This window comes from Chiloscyllium plagiosum, unplaced genomic scaffold (assembly GCF_037043375.1).
Source record: "Chiloscyllium plagiosum isolate Xiang-an unplaced genomic scaffold, Cpla_swu_hap1 HiC_scaffold_39, whole genome shotgun sequence".
Lineage (NCBI taxonomy): Eukaryota > Metazoa > Chordata > Chondrichthyes > Orectolobiformes > Hemiscylliidae > Chiloscyllium > Chiloscyllium plagiosum.
This window is the reverse complement of record NW_028270177.1, coordinates 4,371,886-4,398,479: the sequence shown is the minus strand read 5'-3', so window position 1 is coordinate 4,398,479 and position 26,594 is coordinate 4,371,886. Positions and strand designations below refer to the sequence as shown.

The following is a 26,594-nucleotide window of genomic DNA, read 5'->3' as shown; positions in this document are numbered from 1 at the left end:
GTCTTTCAGGAAGGAATTGGATATACACATAGAAAGGAAATAAGTAGAGCAATCTAAGAAACGGAAAGAATAACAGAGTGGAAAAGAGATGGCATGGTATATTAAATATGGTAGACTACTCTGAAACTTTTGATCACATGCAATCCAGGTGAGCTGGCAAATTGGATACACAATCTGCTTGATGGTAGGAAGCAGATGGTAATACTGGAAGGTTGGTTGCCTGACTGGAAGCCTGTGACTAGCGGAGTGCCTCATGGGTCAGTCCTGGGCCCGTTACGGTTTGTCACATATATCAATGATTTGGATGAGAACCTACACTGCATGATTAGTAAGTTTGCAGATGACACTAAAATAGACGGTATTGTGGACAGTGAGGAAGGTTAGCAGAAATTTCAGCAGGATCTTGATCAGCTGGGGAAGTGGGCTAGAAAATGGCAAATGGAGTTTAATATAGATAAATGTCAGGTCTTGCATTTTGTAAAGTCAAATCAAGATAGGAATTATATGGTGAATGGTAGGGCCTTAAGGAATGTATTGGAACAGAGGATCTTGGGTGTTCAGGTTCACAATTGCCTAAAAATTGAGTCACAGGTAGACAGAGTAGTGAAGGGGGCTTTTGGCACACTGGCTTTCATCAGTCAGGGCACTGAGTATAGAAGGTGGGAAGTTATGTTGCAGTTATACAGGATGTTGGTGAGGTGCACTTGGTGTATTATGTTCAGTTTTGGTCACCTTGCTGTAGGAAGGATGTTATTAAACTGGAAAGAGTGCAGAACAAATTTACAAAGATGCTGCCAGGACTCCAGGGCCTGAGCTATAGGAAGAGTTTGGACAAGCTAGCACTTTTTCCTTTACAGCTTGTGAGACTGAGGGGAGATCTTATAGAAATGTATAAGATCATAAAAGGCATGGATAGGGTGAATGCACTCAATCTTTTTCTAGAGTTGGGGAATTGAGGACGAGAAGACATGAGTTTAAGTTTGGAGAGGAAAGTATAAAAGGGAATCTAAGGGGCAACTTTTTTTAACACAGAGGGTGGTACACACATGGAATGAACTGCCAGAGGAAGTGGTTGAGGCGGGTATATTTAAAAGGCATTTGGACAAATACATTGATAGGAAGGGATTAGAAGGATATGGGCCAAGTACAGGAAAATGGGGTTAGTGTGGACAGACATTTTGGTCAACATGGACCAGTTTGGACCCAAGGGCCTGTCTCTGTGCTGTAGGACTCTACAACTCTATATGACTCCAAGTCAAATGGTCTCCTTCCTTCTGTGTTATATGATTTTATCCTATTTTCTGGGATGTGGTAGAAGATAGGGAAAGTCTCTGTGACTGAGCTGAATTAAATTTAAGTGTGTCAATTTTGCACGGCAGATCTGGCAATCTAACATACAAGGTAGAAAGATCCACAACACTTCCAATCCACTGTTGACAACTGACCACCAGCTTGACTAATGGTGGGATCTGAAGAACAGATCTATCACTGATGGCTACATTCCTATTTCACTGAAGATCAGTTCCCTATCAGTAGCAGTTCAGGTAACCCAAAACTATTTTAAAAACATAAAACATGATTGTTGTTCTAAAAATGTACAATTTTAATGGGTTAAGCTCCAGCAGATCCTTGATCAGCACACTTCAGTGTTCTTAAGTCTCAACTCTTAACTTTGGCCAATTCTGTAAGATAGGCTCAGGATCTCTCGGAATGAAGGTGTGCAAAGTAGTTCAGACAAACATAAACTCATGGATTTCGAAGTAGTTTACAATCCTGACGTATAATGATGAGTTTTATCATATCTCAGTGAATCAAATTAAAAAAAAGGATATAGGCAATCTGCAAAATGCAATAAACTTTTATTATTGACAGTCAGCCAGTGTGTTTTTTTTAATTACTAATAAGTAACACACTGACACAGCATGGCTAGAACCATAAAACTGCTTTATTAAACACGGCTAGTGGGAACTTACAATCTGAAAAAACTAAATTAAATGTCAGTGCCCTTCATTAGTGAAGGAATTTAACTAACTACTGACTTTAACTTAGTGTAAAGTCTGCTTTCATAGCCATTTTATGATAAAACAGTGAGCAATGATAGAAAATTCAATCATTTAAGAACATGGCTGATCTCCCACAGAAAAGAGCTTGAGATCATAATGACATAGTCTGGTATCTCTTAGATTTCTGAAGTAGACATGCAGAGTATGATTTCTGTCCCATGACAATTTACCTGCAGATTAAAAGGCTCACTCGTTAAGAAAATTTGCAATACAAAGAACGATTAAATTAACTAGTTTACTGTACCTGGCATGGGATGAAGTTCATTGGTGACTTCATCCTCTATATTATCTGAACTGCTGTCAGGAGACAAATGTGATTGCGCTGTCACTGCCTGGCCAGAATACAGTCCTCCAGTGGCTGACGTTGCTGTACTTGTTGTGATCTCATCCACCTGTTCCAATTCCAGTTGTTTAACAATTTCTTCAGCCTCTACTGCCTGACCTGGAGAGTCAGAACCTGATGTTCCTGTAAATATTCATAAATGTAAATCACGTTACTTAATGAAAGGGTCATTCACCGAAGTGCATTCATCATTACCCTTTGAAATTATGCATATTCACCAAAGCATTGCAGCCAGAAGGGCTAAAGAAAGAAACAATATTAGAAAAACTGTAGTTTGCTAATAGCACTTTTCCCTCCAGATCAGAAGTTTCATTTCATGACGGGAGAACATAATCAGGCTTGACATTTCACTATGGAAGTCTGTCACATGCACTGGGCTTTGCAATAACCGATTCCATGACAGATTCAAAGAAGCTCCATTTTCCCAGCCATTTGAAAAAAATCCATCTTTGACATCTAAAAGTCAAGTTGGGTACTTATCCCTCAGTACTTTACAGGATATTGCTACCTGTGAAGCTGACATTCTTGCTAACATAAGCACCTTTAAGACAACGTTAGAGAGGTAAGATAAAGATTTTTGTTATCCACAAAGACACAGTAACAAAGTCCAACAACAGAAAATATTTTCTGCCCATTGCCAACTTCAGCCTCCAATATTGTTCAACATGAGCTTGAGAAAGTAGACCTCATCTTTTGATTTGGCACTTTAGCACATTCCAGTGCCAACAATGAACTAAACAATTTCAGATTGTCATTCCAACTTTCTTTTTGTTTTCCTTGTATTCTCTGCTTTACATTGTTTCTGGATGGCTTCCTCCAGACTTAAGTTTTGTTCCTTTCTTACCCTACAACACTCAATTCTGCCGTGCAGTCACCCATATTGTCACAGAAATTCCCCTCTTTATCTTATCACAGCTTCCCTCAATCTTACCTTTACCAGCACCGCCACACCAGAAAATATATCACCCACCAATGATTTTGAATATTAAATTGTGAGCAGTTTGATAGATCAATTAAGGATGAAACATTTCTTCAGACAAGTTTATGATAATTGAAAATAAGTTGCAAAAGAATGAGAGAAAATGAAGAAACAATTCTTTATTCAGGGACTGTTGCATACAAGACAGGCCAAATTGCCATCTTCAATACTGTATGATTTCAATACAGTAAATAATTAAGCATACCATATCAAATTCAGTCAAATAAATATGTGCTGTTTGTTGACATTAAAGTGGCCATAGTCCAATTGGACTACAGGACTCTCATTAGACAGAGAGAGAGATGACTGTGGTGGCTTAACCTGAGGGCTGCCACGCCTGAGGTGAAGGGAGAAGTTGAGGAAATGTGGGAAATCAACTCATGCTGTTGGCACCATTCTGCAAATCAATGATCCAGCCAACTGAGCTAACCAATGTCTTTGCTGACCTTACCAAAGCATCTTAAAACAAAAATGCACAAACACACTACATTACATCATTTACATCAGTGGATAAAAATTTTACAAGTGCCCATCTGCTTTGGTCACAGGCATTTAATTTCATACTTTACCATTTTTGTTTGCTGGTGAGAAGAAACTGAAAACAGGAGAAAAGATGGTTCCCAATAAGGCAGTTCGTGGAGGGCTGACCACATCATTAACAATCGGTAGTTTCCCATTTTGTTTACTGCTGTAGCCTATCGTCTCTAAAAAAAAAATAAATAGACTTTAAAATTTGATGTGAACATTGCACAGAAGTAAATGATTAATGAAAGTGTAATGCTGCTTCAGTCTTCCACAAGTCAAAATAAAGTATATGTTTCAGGGTAGGGAGAGAGGAGGAAAGAAAGGTGGCATATTGTATAGTTTAAACTTGCACAACATTTTGTCATGTCCACAGCGGTCACTATTACTTCAGAGTGTAAGATTCGTTGTTCCATGCAAATCCATTTTACAACATATCTGGAGAAGCACAGAATTCTGTAAAACCAAAAGTTTTATTGGGCTATAGCAGTAATACAGATTTATATAGCATCTTTATCATAGTAAAATATCCCCTACAAATCATACAGTCAGATGCCTATCCAAGCCTTGTAACAACATTCAGTATCTTTCTAATCAGTCACATTGTTTGAGACTGAACTGATCGCACATTCTCCTAAAAAGCAGTTCTACAATGGCACCCAATCACAATGTCAGCACCCTGACCATTATTGAATGAACACTATCTAATGACTGCATCTGATGTACTTATAAATTAGTTAAATGCATACTGTCATTAATACATCTTAATTTAGTTCACATCTCCACTCCAAATGTCAGACTTTTGCTCGCTCTCTCTGCTCCAATCCTGCATAAATACTTAGCACCCACAACATTCACATGTGGCCCACCTGTCCGTGTCAGATCCCAACTTTCTCAAACTATCACCCACTCCAATGTGGCTTGGCCTCAGAAACAGAGCACTGAAGAGCTAGGCTGCATGCTGTCTGACTGGCTTAAATATTTTCAAACAGAAATCTCAGCAATGTCTGCAGGGAAGGACGTAGAGAATTCTTTATACCATGGCTCAACCATCCCCAGACTTTTGGTCAACACAACAGTAAGCACTGAAAACGGTAGGTAACTATCCCTACATCCTAATTATGACAGATGCCACACAGGAGATAAATTACTTGCCTGACCTGGTATATGGAATAATGCATTATTTGGCAGTTTGTATATGTGGAATAATCACAATGAAAGCTGATCCATCACGAAGAGCACGAAAAGCAAAGAGAATTGGTGACACAGCAAAGGAAAGGTGCAAGGCACAGTAAAGCAGAGAGGAAAAACCGGGAAGGCTTATGGTGAAGGGTAGAGGAAGAGTGAAATCTTATATAAACAGGGTAAAAAGAATGGAGATGAAAGAGGGAAGACTTATTTTTATCTTTAGTCATGAGAAATGCTAAAGGATGCCAACCAGTTTTACATACCACGGATTTAACTTTACAGAATAATCAAGGGAAGGTACACAATACTCACTGAGGAATAAGAAAACTATGAATGGTCCATTTAAAAAATCACCATAAAAATGTTTAAAATGGAATCAGAGACCCTGAATTCGTTTGCATTTATGAACCAAATTGAAAGCTTTCCAACTAAAACACTTCTTACCCTCATTATTTTGAGAGGAAAACATAAATCAGGAATTGTCTCTAAGATTTCTCCTATTCACATTGCATCAAATGAGAGAAAACACAGAAACCTCCAAAAACTATGGAAAATTGTTGGATTTAGATCGATATTGCTCAAATTTATTTTTTCATGTATTCACTCACAGGATGTGGGCACTGCTGACAAGGCCAGCATTTACTGCCCATCCTTAATTGCCCTTGAGAAGGTGTTGGTGAGCTGCCTTCTTGATCTGCTGCAGTCCATGTGGTAACAGCCTATGTAGTCCAATTGGGTACAAGCTTGCTTACAACGCATATAGCTCACTTTTAACAGCACCTTAAGCATCACTGAAATGAAAGAGAAAATATTTACACAGAACAAACTTGCTCGAGTAAAATATCCAGCAAAGTTAAGTTCCAAGGCTGGTGGATTTATAAACAAGAATTGGAATCAAATACTCTACACTGCTCTTTATATTCAGCATGAAGGGTAGGAAAACCTTTTTACTGATCGGACTACTTTGGTTTTGGGGCAGTTATTCACAGTGGTGAGTTAACATGCAGATTATCTGAATGCTTATTCCTTCAAAGTTTGTGCGAAGATTTGTTGCTCGGGTGCTCGTTGTTGTGGTTCTGTTCACCGAGCTGGGAATTTGTGTTGCAGACGTTTCGTCCCCTGTCTAGGTGACATCCTCAGTGCTTGGGAGCCTCCTGTGAAGCGCTTCTGTGATCTTTCCTCCGGCATTTGTAGTGATTTGAATCTGCCGCTTCCGGTCGTCAGTTCCAGCTGTCCTGATCAGTAGATCCAGACACTCTACACAATCAACACAGGAATTCTTGGACATCATCAGAAATATACATATAGACAAGGAAGAAACCATGGTCTCATTCGATGTAACGGCACTGTTCACCTCTATCGACAAAACCCTAGCCAGAGAAACAATAGCCAACCTGCTGGACATACAGAACAGACAACAGGACGGTGAACCTATCAACAAAGATGGCATACTCAAACTACTGGACCTGTGCCAACTTCACATTCAACAACCAAATATATGAACAAATCAACAGCACACCCATGGGCTCATCCATCTCTGGATTCACAGCAGAAGTGATAATGCAAAGATTAGAACAAACAGTCTTACCGCAAATTCAACCCAAACTCTGGGTCAGATATGTGGATGACACCTTTGTAATCATTAAAAACACAGAAATAGAGAACACACATCGGATCATCAACGCCACACTCACAGGAATCCGATTCACTGGAGGGGAAGAAAAGGACAACCAACTCCCATTCCTAGACGTAATGGTACAGAGAACACCTAACAGAGAATTCACCACAAAGGTATACAGGAAAGCCACACACACAGATCAAGTCCTGAACTATGAAAGCAACCACCCCAACACACAAAAGAAGTTGCATCAAGACACTATTCAAAAGGGCCACAAAACACTGCAGTACACCAGAACTGAAAAAAGAGGAAGAAGAACACCTATACAATGTATTCGCCAAAAACGGATACCCGCACAATTTCATCAACAGATGCCTAAAGGAAAGACAACGGAACAAGGACATGCCGCAACCCAAAGGACTAGCCACACTACCATACATAAAGAGCATTTCCGAACTGACAGCCAGACTACTGCGACCACTAGGACTCATAACAGCACACAAACCAACAGCCACTCTCAGACAACAACTCACTAGAACGAAGGACCCGATACCCAGCATGAGCAAAACCAATGTAGTGTACAAAATCCCATGCAAGGACTGCACAAAACATTACATAGGACAACCAGGAAGACAGCCTACGATTCGCATCCATGAACACCAACTAGCCACGAAACGACACGACCAGCTATCCTTAGTAGCCACACACGCAGATGACAAGCAACATGAATTCAACTGGGACAACACTACTATTATAGGACAAGCCAAACACAGAACAGCCGGGGAATTCCTAGAGGCGTGGCACTCATCCACAGATTCAATCAATAAGCACATCGACCTGGACCCAATATACCGACCACTGCAACAGACAGCTGGAACTGACAACCGGAAGCGGCAGATTCAAACCACTATAAATGCCAGAGGAAAGATCACAGAAGCGCTTCACAGGTGGCTCCCAAGCACTGAGGATGTCACCTAGACAGGGGACAAAACGTATGCACCACAAATTCCCAGCTCGGCGAACAGAACCACAACAACTTATTCCTTCAGTTCTCAGAGGTCAGCCTTAGTTTCAAATCCTGTTCAAAATATATTGACTCATTAAAAACATCCGGCCCTCTTAGCATCTCTTAATAAAGCAGGATTTATAATTGAAAATTCCGTATAGTGTGTTTTTATTTCTTGGAAAGTAGTAGGTTGTTTGCTCAGGAAAGTAAAGTGATCTCTTAATAAAAATGTCACAATAAGGCAGGTACCTGAAGGAGGAGAACATGACAGCACAATCTTGTTATGTCTAAGCCAACGTATGACCTGATTAAACATTTTGGTTTCATACATGTTGCAGGTACCATTAAATTTTTTTCCACTTTTTGTCAATTATCCCAACCACTGCTGAAGCTACTAAATTACACTGATTGTATAATCTACAGAACATATAAATGCACAACAAATATATATTCCGAAACTACAAATTTAAAGGGTATTTTTGCTTAATTCCCCCCTTAAGGGTTCATTTGAGGTCATGCTCAGCAAGTTTTCATTTAAACTACTTTGAAATTTTCCCAAGTGCATGCAATTCAAGTATTGTACATCTTCTCTCAACCTCATTCTTAAGAAAGAGTTTGATTATCTACCTCCAAGTGCAGTAAAACATTTACACATCTTTCACTGTAGAGGGCTCAAGAGGCTGATCTTGTCTTATTGGACTCTACATTAATTTTCTCAGACTATCTGACCTTCCACTAGTTTTAACTTATAAATGGATTTGCTGTCAATTGCCTTGATTTAAGCTGTGCAAATTAGTCCCATCAGATGCCATTTGTTCAAGGTATTGGCACAATTCTTTAGATGCTTCAAAACAATCTTTTCTGATTGCTATACAATATTAAAGTGCCTCTCAAAAACATATATCACAGAATAGGGAGCAAATGCATCACACTCAAATGTAACGAGGTAAGTTTAACAGGGAACATATGGTAATTAAAATGCAAAATGGGTGCGACTTTGAGAGTGAAGATCTTCTGAAGTTAGAAATAAATTCTATTTTTGGAACAGTAAAAACTTTCTACTAAGGTGAGCTTTACAAATACCCAGTATTATAATGACACAGAAGCTCCTCAATTTTGAAGTTGAATGCTTAATGTGAGAAGTGTTTCATTTTTCATTTTAATGAGAACAAATCAAATAGAATGAAAAAGAATATAAATAAAATAATAAAAATTGAAGAGATTATAACTTAAAATATTTTTAAAATGCAATAGCTTCCACCAATAGAAATTCTCCTAATCAATGTCTACTTCCTTTAAAAGAGATGATTTGTCAAGATACTGTTTCAACTTCCAAAGAAGCTGTCATTGTTATTAATGAATCCAAGAGGAGATCCAGGAGAAATTTCTTTACCCAGAGAATAATCAAAATATAGAACTCGCTACCACAAGGCATAGTTTCGGCAAATAGCATATAAATGTTTAAGGGATGATCATGCAGGTGGAAGAAATAGAGCAATATATTGATAGGTTTAGAAAAGACTTGCGTAGAATCTAAAAACTGACATGCTCCCTTGGGACCACATGACCAGCTTCTGTGCTAGAAATATTTAGGAATACCTTTAACTTCGTAAATCATTCTTCAGTGTATCATGCAGAAGGATGGCTCTCAAATGGCATCTGAAATTAATGTACACATTTCAAAATGGTACATTAATGAGGTTTTAAGATTACAATGCTTTGGGAATGTGCCTTTAACTGAAGGTAGAATGCAAAGAGTCATGTGGCCTGTTTTGAAGCCTGTCTTCCAATAAAATTAGGTGGCTTGATTATTAGAAATTAAAGGGGACTGTTTTACTGGATGGAAAATACAAGACAGATGGAGACAATGGCATGTGGTTCATGCTGACACAGAGATAGGCTTTGAAATGGGAAGGGATTCTAAGATAGCTTTGAAACCTCAAACAATGAGAGAGAAGGCAGCAAACCATTTCTAATCACCATCCAGTATTGCAGATGGTAGCTCGTGCCTGAACAGACCAAATTCACGAAGCATTGAAACAAGGCTTAAAAAATTCTCTGGACTTTGAAAAAGAAAATCAGCAACAAAATAAAACTTCATTGTGAAAGATAGTTCTGAGATTAAAAACATTCAAGCTGAGGTATGAGAAGAACAGAAAGAACTGTTGGGTGCTAAAAAAATGAGTTTGTTTCCAGAATTGAATACCTGCTTAGAAGGAGAGTGTAAAATATGCATACAAAGTACGTTTTTGGTTTTGGTAAGTAAAGAAATGTTCTACTTTGTGACTTAAAGCAGAAGTTGCCTACAAATAGTTTTTTGTTACAGTAAAAGTCTTAAAACATGAAATCTTACCATGTAACCGTTTCAAGTAGCAACTGTAAGATTTTCTTCTTAAAAGTTCAGTCTCTAAGGAGATTGCTATACAACAAATGACAGAAATTGTCTCCACTGACCTCCATTCACCTGACTTTTCCGCCTTACTCTGGAGATTGGTTTGTTGGGTTTTGGGCCAGTATGAGGTGTTGATGTGATCATATTATCATCTAGGTCACAATCAAGTCTACATTTTTTTTTCGGAGGATTCTCTGCTTCTGCCTGTGGATTGGACATCAAAATAATGTTTGAATATACGTTCATTCTAGTGTCTTGACACTTCATTCAAAACGCACTTCTCACATGAACATACTGGCTCCTTTGTTAAGTCCAAAGCAACTGCAAAATCATACCATTCTTATGGTATTCAAAGAGTGTCAAATTCCCCAACTTCTGGACACTTCATTATATTTGCTCCGAATAATTAAGATTTTAAACTATTCCATACTCTCCCTTAGGCCAACATGTATTCTTCAAGATATTTTCTGGATTTCTAAGCCATCTCCAACAGAATGGCAACTCATGGCCAGAGAATGATATGTTTTTGAGAGTACAGCTCAAGACCAAGGGCAGCACTGTGGCTCAGCAGTTAGCACTGCTGCCTCACAGCAGCAGGGACACGGGTTCAATTCCAACCTCGGGCAACTGTCTGTATTGAGTTTGCATGTTCTCTGTTTGCGTGTGTTTCCACCACGTGCTCCAGTTTCTATCCACAGTCCCAAGATGTGAGAGTTCAGATTAGGAACCATAGTGATCAGGGCTGGGTAGGTTAGGTGCATAAGCTATGGGAAATGCAGAGATATGGGGGGGGGGGGTGAGGGACGGGGTGAGGGACGGGTGAGGGGCGGGGTGAGGGGCGGGGTGAGGGACGGGGTGAAGGGGGGGGTGAGGGGTGAGGGACGGGGTGAGGGGGGGGTTGTGAGGGGCGGGGGGGGTTGTGAGGGGCGGGGGGGGTGAGGGGCGGGGGTTGTGAGGGGCGGGGGGGTGAGGGGCGGGGGGGGGGGGAGATGGGGGGGATGGGGGGAGATGGGGGGGGATGGGGGGCGGGGGCAGGGGTTTGGGTAAGATTCTGCTCATTGTGTCGGTGTGGACTTGTTGGGCCAAATGGCCTATATCAACACTGGGGAGAATACAATGACGATGATTATTTTTCCCTCTCCTACAACAGCAGGAAAGCGAGGGAGGAATCTAGTTTTTCTGCAAAAGCAAAGTTGTATTCAACAGAACTGTAACAGGACAGTCAGTATCAATGTGCCTTTATTAAACATTGCAGTTTAATGCAAACTTTTAAGTAGTTATATGCACACTGAAATGTACAGCATTAACAGAAACATTAATACAGCATTTCATTTTATTAAATTGATTAAATCCTTTATCTCAACAATCCAATAAAGCATTCATATATAAAACCTAATTTAAAAAGTACTGATTAAATTCCAAGTTTTGAATCAATGTATTAAGTAGGTCAAAGGGCTGTTGTAGAATTCCAGGTTCCAGTCACACCTGTTCCTGAGGTGTGTCATAATGTGTCGGAACAGGTTGATTAAATATAGCTATAAGCTGGTCAATACCAGAAGGTACTCTGATCAAAGATTTCATTGCTTTATGCTTCACTGTTCCTTTAAGACTTTAATGCCAATTTATGAAACCATTCTCCAAATAAATCTTTTCCAATAAGAGGCTTTTAAAAATGACAATCTCAGTTCCAGTTAGTATGTGCAATGCTCAACTTTAATCAAAATCCTGCAAGAGAAATGTGTTAAGTAAAGCTGTCCAAACAAGAAATTCATGACATTCAACAAACTTTAATCAATGGCTTTTTGCTTTAGAATTGCAATATTACCAGGCAACCAAAGTCTAGTTTCTGGAACTGACTTTTCATTCTTTCATTAAACCAAATTCTCCATGCAGCATGCAATATAATCACTTTGCACCATAACATTATTCGTGCATCTTAGAGCATCGTATAACAATCATCAAATTCATGTTATTTTTAAATCAAAGTAATATCTTTACTGTTCTTAATGGAAGACTTCACTTTAGCTTGCATTAACCTCCCATTAATACAACAGCCAAACAACAGAGACTTAAAAATATTTAAAAAAGGAGCAAGAATAGGCCATTTGACCATCACTATTATCGAACATGCCCAAAGCTGAGTTTCTATCTCAGCGCTATATTTCCTATATTTCTGCTACAAACCAGCTTATTCCTTGCAGACAGATAAATAATGAATCATGAGGTGTAGTGGGAGTCAAAATGAGGAGACTAATGCCTCAAATTTCTCAATCTGTAAAGCTATCAGGAACTCTTAAAATGAGATTTTACATAAATCACGTTATCCAGGCATTAATTCTGACTCTCCCCAGTTTGAGTCAAAAAGTGTGGTGCTGGAAAAGCACAGCCAGTCAAGCAGCATCGAAGGAGTAGGAGAGTCAATGTTTCGAGCATAAGCTCTTCATCAGCTCCTCGGATGCTGCCTGACTGGCTATGCCTTTCGAGCACCACACTTTTTGACTCTGATCTCCAGCATCTGCTGTCCTCACTTTCTCCTGTTTGAGCTGGGTACATGGCATATAATAATGGTCATCAATTGGTTGAATTCTTTTTTTCTATTCACCTTAAGATAGCAGATAGTACCTACTAGGCAAGTACCAATGACAGACCATAGTTTAGGGTGAGCTTTCTTCTTTTGAGACTTGGGAGCAAATGCAATTCAGACAATGAGATACAATATTTACTCAATACTCTTACCATAATGGTAAGAGTCCCACACAATTTTTAAAAAAATCCAACCTGGTTACTAGTGGATCAGAAACTACAGTTCAAAATATCAATTAATTGGTAATATTTTGGAAAGACCTTCATAAAAATCACTTAACATTTGGTATAGAAAGAGGAAATATTCAATTTCTTTTTCTGTCAGAAGAAGCATTTTTGACTGGGTCAGAAAAGCACTGGGCACCACTGACCCTCAGAAGCCAAACTGAAAGGTTTCCAATCCCTAAAGCCAAAACCGTTGATATTGCAGTAAACATGTAAAGTAACAAAAAGCTAATTTATTATGGTTTTGGCTAAGTGTCCGAATGAATGACAGAGCATCTTGACACTGTAATGCAACGGCAAAGCATACAACAATTAAGGATAAGAAAAAACAAACTTATTTCCTTCCAAAGCACTAGGAAGTTTTCCCAAACTCTGATGTTTAAAGCATAGGAGACTGTTCGGCCTAATGTGTCCATATTGGTTGACAAAGATCATACTGCACTAAAAATAAAACAAATGTAGATAATCTCCAGTTTATTTAATCTCCAGACAGGGGCAAATAACCAGGTTAAAATCATCAGGAACAGGAGAGCACTAAAGATCATGCAGCAAAGACAAATTAATACAGAACTAGTACATCTCAAGCTACATGTATCTTAATGTCCTTGCCATTCTTTTCCTCCTCTGATTTCTTTCTTACACTCTGAATGTCTGCAGAGCTCCAGTGTAAAGTGTGGTTAATTTCAGTTATGTCAGTCTGTTTACAAAACACAATTCTGATATTCAGTAACAACTCCCACAGCTATTTGATTACCATACCTTTGTAGCAGTTCCTCGAATAAGTCTTTTAATTGATGAGAGCAAACCAGTTTCCTTTTTCTGTGGTTTTGCCCCCATAATAGGTATTGAATCATCTACATCTGAGCGCTTGCGTTTCTTGTCTGGTCGTGATGCATGGACAGGGTTGGTTTGCTGAGAAGGCTTTCGCATTCTCAGCCTCATTCTTAAAAGGTGTCACATGAACAACTGCAGGAATAGGAAAACAAACTTAATTGTCAATCAATTCAAAAAATACAAAAGTAACCAGTTGACCATCCCATGTAAAAATCAGCATGGAACCTGTGAACATTAAGTTAGAACTATCGAAATGGACCATTAAGATCATTCTTGCCCCCTACACTAAACTCATGCAGGCAAGAAGCCAAAGGAGAATTCTTAAACATAAGAATACAGCTCACTTTTAAGATTTCATTTTGCTTAAAATTAGACTTGATGTACAACTAGATTTCAGCTGCTGGAAGTCTGATTCTGCAGTTCTCTTTTCAGCCCAAAGGTAACACATGAATAACAAATACGTTTGTTTCTTCATCTAAAGAGAACTCTACAGTACATTCAAATGATGAAACAGCTGGATCAGATTTTCTGTATACTAAAATAGGTACAGTGGACTTATGAGAATTGGTTAATACATCAAACAAAATCTGGTTTCACTTTATGCCAAATTCTTAACATGATTAACACTATCGTTAAAGTTAGCAGCCTATCAAAATCATTACATCGTTAATTCTTTTCTAGTTTGCAACTAGAGTCACAGAACAAGAATTTAATAGAGAGGGAGCACTGGTGTAACAGCCAAAATAAATCACTCCCAAAATCAACACACAACTATTTCTCCAATAAAATAAAACCACGTGACTCCATTAACAAAGTACTCTATTTAAATAAAGCACACAAAAATAATGTACAGATCAGCTACAAAATATTCAACAATAAATTCATCATGACATATTGAAAATATATAAGGCAAGTGATTGAATACAAGAGGGTGCTGAAAATTAAGTTCCTGAAAATAAGTGGCAGGGTGGGGTCACCATCGGAGCTGAGATGCATTAGGAAACAGCAGTTTGGTATTTACAGCAGTCAAATTGCATATTGATCATGTGCAAATCAAAGCAGGTCCTTTTTCTGCATTGAAGACTTATTTTGCACATTAGAGACTAGCCCTTACAGTTGGAGTACTATATAACTTTCAACTTGTCAAATACATGACCCATTTCCATCACCATTGCAAAAAATATTGTTTCATTAAATGTCCAATTTTTTGAGACTATTAATCATCCTTGTTCAAGTTTCCTATCGCCCATTTCATTATCATACAAGCTGGAGCCACGGATAAGCTAAACAAAAATTGGGAAGATGGTAGTGTTCTGCAACTTCCACCAAGGCCATTCAACTCCTGGTGTCAATGCAGCTTCTGCCCAAACACAGACAACAAGCTGAATGACAGAGGTAAAGCACTACTGTCCACCATCAGGGCAGTTTTTGAAGGGAGTATGGCATGAAGAAACACTGGAGAAATTGAAGTACGGGGAATTGGGGGAATTCTCCCTGCTGGGCGAAGTCATACCAAGCAAAGAAAAATAGTTGTGTCTTTTACAGGGTAGGAGTTCCTCAGGATAGTGTGCTCGGCTCAAACATCTTCAGCTGCTTCAATGACCATCCCTTCAACAAAAGATCAGAAGTGGGGATGTTCACGAATGATTGCACAACATCCAACACCATCTGCGACTTAGCAGAAACTGAAATAGCCCCTTCCTATATACATCAAGACCTGGACAATATCTGAGCTTGAGTTCCTAAGCAGCAAGTAAGGTATATAAGTGCCAATAACCAGCTCCGACAAGAGAAATTCTATCCATCTTCCCTTGACACTCAATGCCATTACCATAATTGAATCCCTCATTAGATTAGATTACTTACAGATTACTTACAGTGTGGAAACAGGCCCTTCGGCCCAACATGTCCACACCGCCCCGCCGAAGCGCAACCCACCCATACCCCTACATTTACCCCTTACCTAACACTACAGGCAATTTAGCATGGCCAATTCACCTGACTTGCACATCTTTGGACTGTGGGAGGAAACCGGAGCACCCGGAGGAAACCCACGCAGACACGGGGAGAACGTGCAAACTCCACATAGTCAGTCGCCTGAGGCGGGAATTATAAGATTAGGAGTTACCATGGAAGAGAAACTGACCTGGGCCAGTCATATAAATTCTGTACCTACAAGAGCAGGCGAGAATCTGTTGATACTGTTGTAAATAACACATCACCTGACTTGCTAAAGCGTGTCCATCACCCACAATATGAAATGCAACAACTTACCAAAGTTCTTTCAATGGCCTATTCCAAAGCAGCAACCTGTAGCATCTAAAAGAACAAGGGGATACATCTACATCTGAAAACAACCCCCCCACAAAAGGCCCAGTCAGCTGGACTTGGAACTACATCTCCCTCCATTCCAAAAATAAATGCAGCTGTTCAAGAAAGCAGCTCACCATCACCTTCTCAAGGACATTTGGGGGGCAATAAATGATGGTCTTACCAGTGATGTACACATCTTGTGGATGAACATTTGAAAATGTTGCTATTTTTGGTGAAGGTTTCTCATCTGAGCAGAAAAGTTAACTAGTTTCAATTCACAGAAATGCCTCCGTTGCTCAACTCTTCCTACCCCCTACCCAATACATTTGAACCCAAATTTGATAAAAGCACCAAGCACATTCCCTTTGCCTATGAGGCATCATGTAACTCAAGCAACAAGAAACTGTGCTATTTATGATAAGCAATGGTCAGTTCTGCTGTGAAATTAAGCCACTGGTAACTATGTAGACAAAGATATAAAATTCTGTTCACTTGGGGCATTTTCACCTTAAGACTCTTGTACAGAGTACAAATACAACTGAAAATAGTTGGGTCAAACGACCTGTTTTTGTGCTGTAAACATAATTAATTCTACACAAGTACAAGACTTGAACTCAATACCACACTATGCCAAGGTCAACTCTCAGAGACAATCAAACAATTAAAATTATTAAACTGAATCTGAAAAACATATCAACTGGGAAAGACAATTTTATTAATATTAAACACTCCTAATTTGATGAAGTTATGCAACAGAATAATTAGGCAGTATTACTTCTACAAGGTGCCTCATGGTAGATTAGTTGGCAAGGTTAGATCACACAGAATAGAGGGAGAACTAGCTATTTGGATAGAGCTGAGAACTGGCTCAAGGTTGAGACAGAGGGTGGTGGTGCTGATGGTGTGTTGCTTTTCGGATTGCTTGTGATCAGTGGTATGCCACAAGGATCAGTGCTGGATCCACTACTTTTCATCATTTATATAAATGATTTGGATGTGAACATGGGAGGTATGGTTAGCAAATCTGCAAATGACACCAAAATTAGGGGTGTAGAGGACAGCAAAGAAGGTTACCTCAGAGTACAATGGAATCTTGATCAGATGGGCCAATAGGCCAAGGAGTGGCAGATGGGAGTTTAATTTAGATAAATGTGAGGTGCTGCATTTTGGAAAGACAAATCAGGTAGGCCTTATAAACTTAATGGTAAGCTCTGGGGAGTGTTGCTGAATAAAGAATGCAGGTTCATAGTTCTTTGAAAGTGGCATCAGAGATAGGTAATTTAGTTAAGAAGGCATTTGGTATGCTTGCCTTTATTGGTCAGTAAATGGAGTATAGGAGCTGGGAGGTCAGCTGTACAAGATACGGGTTAGGGCAGTATTGGAATATTGCATGCAATTCTGGTCTCCCTGCTATAGGAAGGATATTGTAAAACTTGATAGGGGCCAAACGCTGGCAAAGGGGGCTAGATTTATTTAGCATACCTGGTCAGAATGCATAAATTGGACCAAAAGATTTGCTTCTGTGCTGTACATCTCTGACTCTAAATATGTTTTTTTTCAGCTATTGTGACACTTTAGAGTGATTCACATGAGCAAAAATTAGATAATTTAATTTTACTTACAATGTAACAAAATAGTGCAGGACAGGAGTGCTGCTTATTTTGGCATCGGGAATGAATAGGTGAACAGCACGATACAGAAACAAGTCAAGTCACGTGGTGTGAAACCTAGTAACAGAAAGATTTAGAATGAAGAATTCAGAGTACAATGAAGCTCACATTAGAAAATTTCCATGAATCTCGGGTAAAGTTTTGCCATACACAGTTATCAAATTTTACTAATGACTCGCCTAATTATAAAACAACAAGATATATGTTCTGTCATGTCTTGTAAGGTTCCTTAACAAAAGCAGTTAGCAGAACATATGATCCATGCGAAAGACTAACAAAATATTATTGTTCTGGAACCAAGATCACAAGATTAGTTTTCTGCCTCTTCTGTATGGGGAACCTGTGACATGGACTGACACTCCCACGCATCTCCTCCCACAGACCACTCTAACAAGTATCAACTTCAACTCCTAAAAATATGTACAGTGGTATCATTAAGTGAAACATTTTTCAAATAGTATACAGCAAATATGTTACAAAATGACCAAATTGCAGAGACAAATATAATACCAATACACCAGAGATAACTATAATGCAGTATCAAAGGAAAATATTGCAGTAAAATTACTTTAAAAAAAAGCAGCACAGCTAGAATGAAACTCCCAGCATTTAGGTAGGATAGATGGTTAATCATGACAACAACAGTGACAATCACAAAATAGAAATAGCCAAGTCAGACTGACACAATGTACTGGTAGCCAAAAGATTCCATGGGATTTCTCGAAATTAGAACGTTAAGGGGTGAGCTGATGAGGTTTTTATAATTATGAAAGGGCTTGTTAGAGTGGACTTGGAAAACAAATCTTGATTTGGAGGGGACAGCGAAACCAAGATACATAAATATAAGATAGCCCCTAACAAAAATCCAGCAGGGAAGTGAGGAAAAGATACAACAGTGTTAGAATGTGCGCCTTGCTACCCAAGGAAGACGTTGAGATGACGAGCAGAGATGCATTTATGAAAAAGCTAGATAAGCACGAGTGAGAAAGGAATAGAAGGATATGTGGACAGGGTCAGTTGAAGAAATTCAGAAGGTTGTTTGTGTGAAGGTCAAACACTGACATGAATCTTGGGCCAAACAGCTTGTTACTGTTCTTGCTTTGGTGTCATCAGTATTACACACAGATTATGGCTATTACAAGGTATCCAAGAATATTACCAATTATGTCATCATTCACCTTCTCCCATTTAAAAGAAAACCTTCTCTCAACCCCAAACTGACGATGGGTTGCAGCTCTGTGGCTACACTATCTTCCACATAAAGTCACTGAATATTCAAATAAATCTCTCTTCCCACTATGACAATGGGAGACAAAGCACAGCCAAATCTACTGTTGTCATCAGATGAACCTTCCCAGCAAGAACCACTGAGTAATTTAGTCATTCACGGCATAAACATGCTCAACACCCTTTTAACACTCCATCAAGCCAGTTAACCACCTGACGCAATATGTTTATAACTAAATTTAAAGAACATTATCAGGAGCACTGCTTTACTGATTAATCTGACCGAACAGGTCAAATGTAGTTTTGACTAAATAGGAGTCCTCCAGCACAGGATCCAAGGACAACTCATAAATCCAATTGTAAACTGTGAGCTCGAGACCTGCTCCATCGAGTTTATGACTGCCGTAGATACTCTTGCATATAGATTTTGCAGCTGCTTTAGGCTTCAACCTTTTAGAGGATTGTCAAATTCCCTCAACAATCAGAAAGATGGGAAAGATGAGGACCAAAAGGAGGACGTTTTGCACCACGATATGTAACCTAATTACTAACTGTGACATGTGCATTGAACCCCAGCTCCAAACCATTGGGCATACCCAGTGTCTCAAAGTATGGATCTTCACCCCAAGTTCTTACATGTTCGGCTCAGATTCTGCATACTGAGTGAACCTGTCGACTCTTGACACAGAAGTGTACACATTCAGTTCATGGAGGTCCAGTGTGCGTGTTCAGTACTTGCAGATTTCTCGAAGTCTTAGCAACATTTCAAATTCCTGTACATCTGATTGAGTTGGACTCCTCAGCTATTCGGTGTATTGGACCATAGTGCACTTTTCACAGAAACAAGGACATAATCGTTCAATATATTCCTCACAACACCAGAAATCCTGTGTAATGAAAACAGAATTTGACTGATTCAGTTACTGCACAACAATGGTTCTAATTTAAATTTAGGGCATTACAAAAATGAACTATCTTTGTTGATTAGATTATTAATCAAATTCCTTGTGACTGCAGAACAAATCAATTTACAATTGGTTTGTGGCACCTGTACTTCCAACCATTATAGATCAGACACATACTGATATTACATTGTAAAATGGAGATGTTTAGATTATAAACCTTTGGATTGCAAGAGTTGTTCACTCAGATGTTAAATAGATGGAGCCTCATCTGTAAGATCACTCAACACATTCTGGCAGATTATAAACTCAAACAAAAAATCCCTTTATTTTGTACGATCTTTGGCTCCATTCATTTTCAGGGTGAAATGCTGTCTGCTCTGATAGGACAGAATAGTGACACTTTACATCCTCTGCTGCCCAGCTCTGTGCCAGGAGCATCCAACTTTGTAAACATTGATCATCCCAGCTAAATTCAGTAGTGAATGCAAAATCAGCAAAAACAATGAAAACTTAGAGAGAACCAGGCAGGACCATGTTTAATCATCCAACAAGTTATTGATCTGTTTCAAAAAGCATTTCATATAAAAAGCCATGCTCAGAAGAAATTGTAAAATTTGTAATTAATGTAACCATATTGAGTAAAGTTTATTCATGTACTTAACATGACTTTTTCTCATGGTTAGTAGTATGAACCTCAGTCTTATACAATACATGCTCATCAGCCTTCTGGCCCGCATGCTGACACACAGCATATTCCACTGAGCGCAAGAGTAACAAATTTAAACACAAAGTCTTCTTGCTGCATTTACCTAGATGTTGGACAGATAAAATACATTCTGGTTCATAGAAGATGGAAGTCCATTCACAAGACGACAATTGGACACATAAATACAAAACTGGGAAATAGAGGTGCAAGCCCACATTTAACTGCTCAGAAGCAGTTAACTTGCAGGGAGGACACAGTAAATGGCTCCACACATTCTTCCACTTAGGTATGTGGCAGGAAGGGAAGAGATGCAACTTCAATATTCAACATGTGGGAGGTATTTTAAGGACCATTTCTTTAAAGTACAGGACAGGCATGTTCTTTGAAAAATGAAGGACAGAAATAGCCGGATTCGGGAACCTTGGATGACAGGGTCAATTACCAACGAAGTCAAAAAAAAATACCAAAGGTTGAGGCAACTAAAAACATACAAAATCCTTGAACAATATACAGGAAGTAGGAAGGAGTTCAAGCAGGGAGTTAGGAGGGCTAAAGTGAGCTACGAAATGTCCTTGGCCAGCAAAGCGTAGGAGAATCCAAAGGCATTTTATACATACATGAGATGCAAGCGGGTAGCTAGGGAAAAATTTGGCCCATTCAAGGATAAAGGAGGGAGATTGCTTGAAGCCAAGGAATGACTACCTTACATCAGTATTCACCAAAAAGAGGGAGGTGAGAGATGTTGAGGTTGGGCAAAGGTGTGTGAATACTCTCAGGCAGTCAACATAATGAAGGAGGAAGTGTTGGGTGTCTTGAAATACATTAAAATAGACCAGTTCCCACTTTCAGATGGGATCTATCCCAGAATACTGTGGGAGGCAAGGGAGGGAATAGCTGGGGCCTCAACAGGGCCTTATCTTCGCATCCTCTTTGGTCTCAGGCAAGGTTCCAGAGAACATGAGAAAAGCCTTTGTTTAATGGAAACAGAGTTAATCCAGGTAATTACAGGCTGGTGAGTTTGATGTCAGTAGTGGGGAAGCTCTTGAATAAGATACTGAGAGACAGGACTTATTCACACTTGGAAGCGAATGGACCTGTTAGTGATAGGCAGCATGGGTTTCTTTGGAAAAGGTCATGTCTCAATAATTTGATTGAGTTTTTTGAAATAGTGAGATGAATGATTGATGAGGGAAGGGTAGAGGATGCTGTCTACATGGACATTAGTAAGGCATTTCATAAGGTACATCATGGCAGGCTGGTAGAGATTCGTGGGATCTGGAGTGAGCTGGCTCGGTGGATATAAAAACTAGCTTCAGAATAGAGATCAGTAATTATTGATGTTCCACAGGGACACCCTCTGTTATTTGTAATAGAAGGTGGGGAAATAGATGGTGGTCTTGAAGAATGCCCATATTAATAGGTGGTGGTGCTGGATGTCTTGAAATGCATAAAGGTGGATAAATCCCCAGGACCTGATCAGGAGTAACCTAGAATTCTGTGGGAAGCTAGGGAAGTGATTGCTGGACCCCTTGCTGAGATATTTGTATCATTGATAGTCACAGGTGAGGTGCCAGAAGCCTGGAGGTTGGCTAACGTGGTGCCATTATTAAAGAAAGGTGGTAAGGACAAGCCAGGGAACTATAGACCAGTGAGCCTATCGTCGGTGGTGGGCAAGTTATTGGAGGAATCCGGAGGGACAGGATCCATACATATTTGGAAAGACAAGGACTGATTATCAATAGTCAACATGGCTTTGTGTGTGGGAAATCATGTCTCACAAACTTGATTGAGTTTTTTGAAAAAGTAATAGGATTCCTGAGGGCAGAACAGTGGACATAATTGACATGGACTTCAGTCAGGCATTCGCCAAGGTTCCCCATGGGAGACCAGTTAAAAGTTAGATCTCATGGCATACAGAGAACTAACCATTTGGATACAGAACTGGCTCAAAGGTAGAAGACAGAGGGTGGTGGTGGTGAAGGGTTGTTTTTCAGACTGGAGGCCAGTGACCACTGGTGTGCCACAAGTATCGGTGCTGAATCCACTACTTTTTGTCATTTATACAAATGATTTGGATATGAACATAGGAGGTACAATTAGTAAGTTTGCAGATGACACCAAAATTGGAGGTGTAATGGACAGCGAAGGAGGTTATCTGAAATTACAATAGGATCTTGATCAGACGGGCCAATGGGCTGAGAAGTGGCAGATGGAGTTTAATTCAGATAAATACAAGGTGCTGCATTTTGGGAAAGCAAATCTTAGCAGGACTTATACACTTAATGGTAAGGTCCGAGGAAGTGTTGCTGAACAAAGAGACCTTGCAGTGCAGGTTCATAGTTCCTTCAAAGTAGAGTCGCAGGTAGATAGCATGGTTAAGAAAGTATTTGGTATGCTTTCCTTTATTGGTCAGAGTATTGAGTACAGGAGTTGGGAGGTCATGTTGCAGCTGTACAGGACATTGGTTAGGCCACTTTTGAAATATTGCATGCAATTGTGGTCTCCTTCCTATTGGAAGGATGTTGTGAAACTTGAAAGGGTTCAGAAAACATTTACAAGGATGTTGCCAGGGTTGGAGGATTTGAGCTACAGGGAGAGGCTGAATAGGCTGAGGCTGTTTTCCCTGAAGCATTGAAGACTGAGGAGTGACCTCACAGAGGTTTATAAAATCATGAGGGGCAACTTTTTCATGCAGAGGGTGGTACGTGTATGGAATGAGCTGCCAGAGGAAGTGGTGCAGGCTGGTACAATTGCAACATTTAAAAGGCATCTGGATGAGTATATGATTAGGAAGGGTTTGGAGGGATATGGCAAAGTGCTGGCAAATGGGACGAGATTAGGTTGGGATATCTGGTCGGCATGAGCGAGTTGGACCAAAGGGTCTGCTTCCGTGCTGTACACCTCTATGACTCTATATATAAACGATCTAAAGGAAAATTTATGTAGTCTGATTAGGAGGTTTGCAGATGACACCAAAATTGATGAAGTTGCAGATAGTAAGGAGAATTGTCAAAGGATACAGCAGGATATAGACAGATTGTCGATTTTGGCAGAAAAATGACAGATGGCGTTTAATGTGGACAAATGTGAGGTGCTACATTTTGGAAGATAAAATTCAGGTACAAATTAAACAACAAATGGCAGAACTCTTAAAGGAATGTTGACATTGGAGGAACTGGGTGTACAGGTTCACAGATCCCTGCAAGTGGTAACGCAGGTGTCTAAAGGAGCCAAGAATGCACACAGCATGCTTGCCTTCATTGATCGGGGGCTGAATATAAAATTTGACAAGTTCTCTTACAGCTGTATAATATTTCATTCAGTTCTGGTTGCCACACTATTGAAGGAGGTGGATGTGCGTGCAGATAAGATTTACCAGGATATTGCCACATCTGGAGGATCTGTTATTAGGAGAGGTTGAATAAACTTGTTTTCACTGGAAAGACAGAGGCTGAAGGGGATCTACAAAATTATGAGGGGCATAAATAAGGTGGATAGTCAGAGACTTTATCCCAGGGTGGAAAGATCAATTACAAAAGGGCACAGTTTCAAAGTGAGATGGGGTAACTTTAGGGGAGAGGTGAGGGAAAAGTTTTTCACACAAAAGGGTGGTGGTTACCTGGAATGCACTGCCAGTGGAAATGATGAAAGCAGACACGTTAGCAACATTTATGGTGCATCTTGATAGGCACATGAATGTGAGGTGAACACAGAGATAAAAACTGTGTATGGGCAATAAGTAGCGGGTCTAGGTAAGGTTTAGGAATCAGTGCAGGCTTGATGGGCTGAAGGGCCTGCTCCTGTGCTGAAATGTATTATATTGTATTTTAGGAGATAACAGGAAGACATAAATAAAGGGGAAGCAGTGGATGTAATATAATTGAATTTTCAAAAGGCATTTGATAGAGTACTACAGCTAGGCTACTTGATAAGATAAGGGTCCATAGTGTTGAATAAAGAATATTGGGATGGATAGAAGATTGGTTAACTAGATTAGATTAGATTACTTTACAGTGTGGAAACAGGCCCTTCGGCCCAACAAGTCCACACCGACCCGCCGAAGCGCAACCCACCCATACCCCTACACATCTACCCCTTATCTACCACTACGGGCAATTTAGCATGGCCAATTCACCTGACCTGCACATCTTTGGACTGTGGGAGGAAACCGGAGCACCCGGAGGAAACCCACGCAGACACGGGGAGAATGTGCAAACTCCACACAGTCAGTCGCCTGAGGCGGGAATTGAACCCGGGTCTCTGGCGCTGCGAGGCAGCAGTGCTAACCACTGTGCCACCGTGCCGCCCACGAATAGAACACAGGATAAGAAGGGCATTTTCCAGATGGCAACATGTAACTAGTGGAGTGCTGCAGGGATCAGCAATGGGTTCACAGTTATTTACAATATTATCAATGACTTGGATGAGGAATCTAAATGTACTATCGTCAAGTTTATGGATGACACATAAGTAACTGAAAACGGAAGTGGTGAGGATGATACATTGATTCTAACAGAGGAATACAGACCAATTAGATGAGTGAACAAACATTTGGCAAATGGAATACAAGTAGTTCTTCTATGACACAATAGAATCTTATAGAATCCCTATAGTGTGGAAACATGTCCTTTGGTCCAACAAGTCCATATCGAACCTCCGAAGAGTAATCCACCCAGACCCATTCCCCCACTATCCTATATTTACCCCTGACTAATGCATCTAATCTACACAGCCCTTGACACGATGGGCAATTTAGCATGGGCAATTCACCTAACCAGTGCATCTTTGGATTGTGGAAGGAAACCCACACAGACACAGGGAGAATGTCCAAACTCCACACAGTCAGTTGCCTGAGGCTGGACTCGAAACCGGGTCCCTGGCACTGCGAGGCAACAGCGCTGACCACTGATGGTTGCGTTCTTCTGCAAAGCCCCATTATGGAAAAATCTCATTTTAGAAACAGCGCTTAAAGTGTTGGTGATGTAATCATGTTACACCAACACAAGTTTTAAAAGTTCGCATTTTAGAAAGTGTCCCCAATTTGACAATCGCATTACAGCGAATTTGCGTTAACAAAACGTGCATTATAGCAGAACGACCTCCATAATGTGGAAAAATATGAGGTTATGTACTTTGGCAAAAAGAGTAGAGGAACTGAGTATTACTTAAATGGAGAAAGACTGCAGAATGTTACAGCACGGAGGGATCCAGGAGCCCTCGTACATAATCATAAAAAGCTAGCATACCAGTTCAGCAGGTAATAGGAAAGGCAAATGGAATGTTGACCTTTACTTTAAAGGAAATGGAATATGCAGGATAAGTAGATTCTCTCTCCTGAACATGAGAAAACCACTTCATGGTCCTTTTCACCCTTGGTAATACCCCAAATTAACCAAATTTATTCAATTCAACTTCATAAATACCACAGTGAATTTAACCTCAACATCTCAGTCTTATAAACATTTTCATGTTGCTATCCATCACACGTCAATAAAAGGAATTGGCACTCCCTCAGTCTTAGCTGTGGTGAGAATGATCAGGATACTTATTGCTCAAAAATGTATTTCCTGACAAACTGGGGTAAAAATTGGTACTGTGTAATGTTTGGTGAATAAATTTCAAATTTTAATTGAAAGTCAGGGTGTGCACACCATAAGCCCAAGCATAAAGTTAATGTGATATATATTCAATTCAGAGTACCTAGATTAGATTCCACATTCAGGTCCAACACGTTTACCCAAATAAAGTCAAAATTATAACATTTGATCCTTTTCATAGATAGTTTAGTACTAAACAGAACAATTCTCTGTATTGATTCAGTACTGTAGAGATCACAGTCAATATATAGAAGAAAGCCACAGAAACCACGTGATTGTTAAATGCATATATTGCATATATGCTTTTATATTGCATATATCCATTTTTAATCAGAAAGGGAATCAAGGGTTATGGAGGAAAGGCAGGCAATTTTATGATTATAAGATCAGCTTTGATCTCACTGAAGAGAGGAACAGGTTCAA

General features: G+C 39.7%; 1 protein-coding gene across 4 annotated transcripts in view; it reads right to left on the bottom strand.

The window, feature by feature from the left end:
• The window catches only part of LOC122540883 (CTD small phosphatase-like protein 2), a 102,072-nt gene that overhangs the window by 34,470 nt on the left and 41,008 nt on the right, over nt 1-26,594 (bottom strand). The window contains exons 2-7 of one of the 4 annotated variants that reach the window (XM_043677114.2): nt 19,560-19,850; nt 17,689-17,793; nt 13,679-13,885; nt 10,174-10,315; nt 3,955-4,089; nt 2,308-2,529 (exon numbers count right to left, since the gene is read on the bottom strand). In XM_043677114.2, the coding sequence (XP_043533049.1) occupies nt 2,308-2,529; nt 3,955-4,089; nt 10,174-10,315; nt 13,679-13,861 (682 nt within the window). In that variant the 5' untranslated portion in view covers nt 13,862-13,885; nt 17,689-17,793; nt 19,560-19,850. The remainder of the gene's footprint in view (nt 1-2,307; nt 2,530-3,954; nt 4,090-10,173; nt 10,316-13,678; nt 13,886-17,688; nt 17,794-19,559; nt 19,851-26,594) is intronic. The other 3 variants (XM_043677113.2, XM_043677112.2, XM_043677115.2) reach the window with 3 other exon arrangements.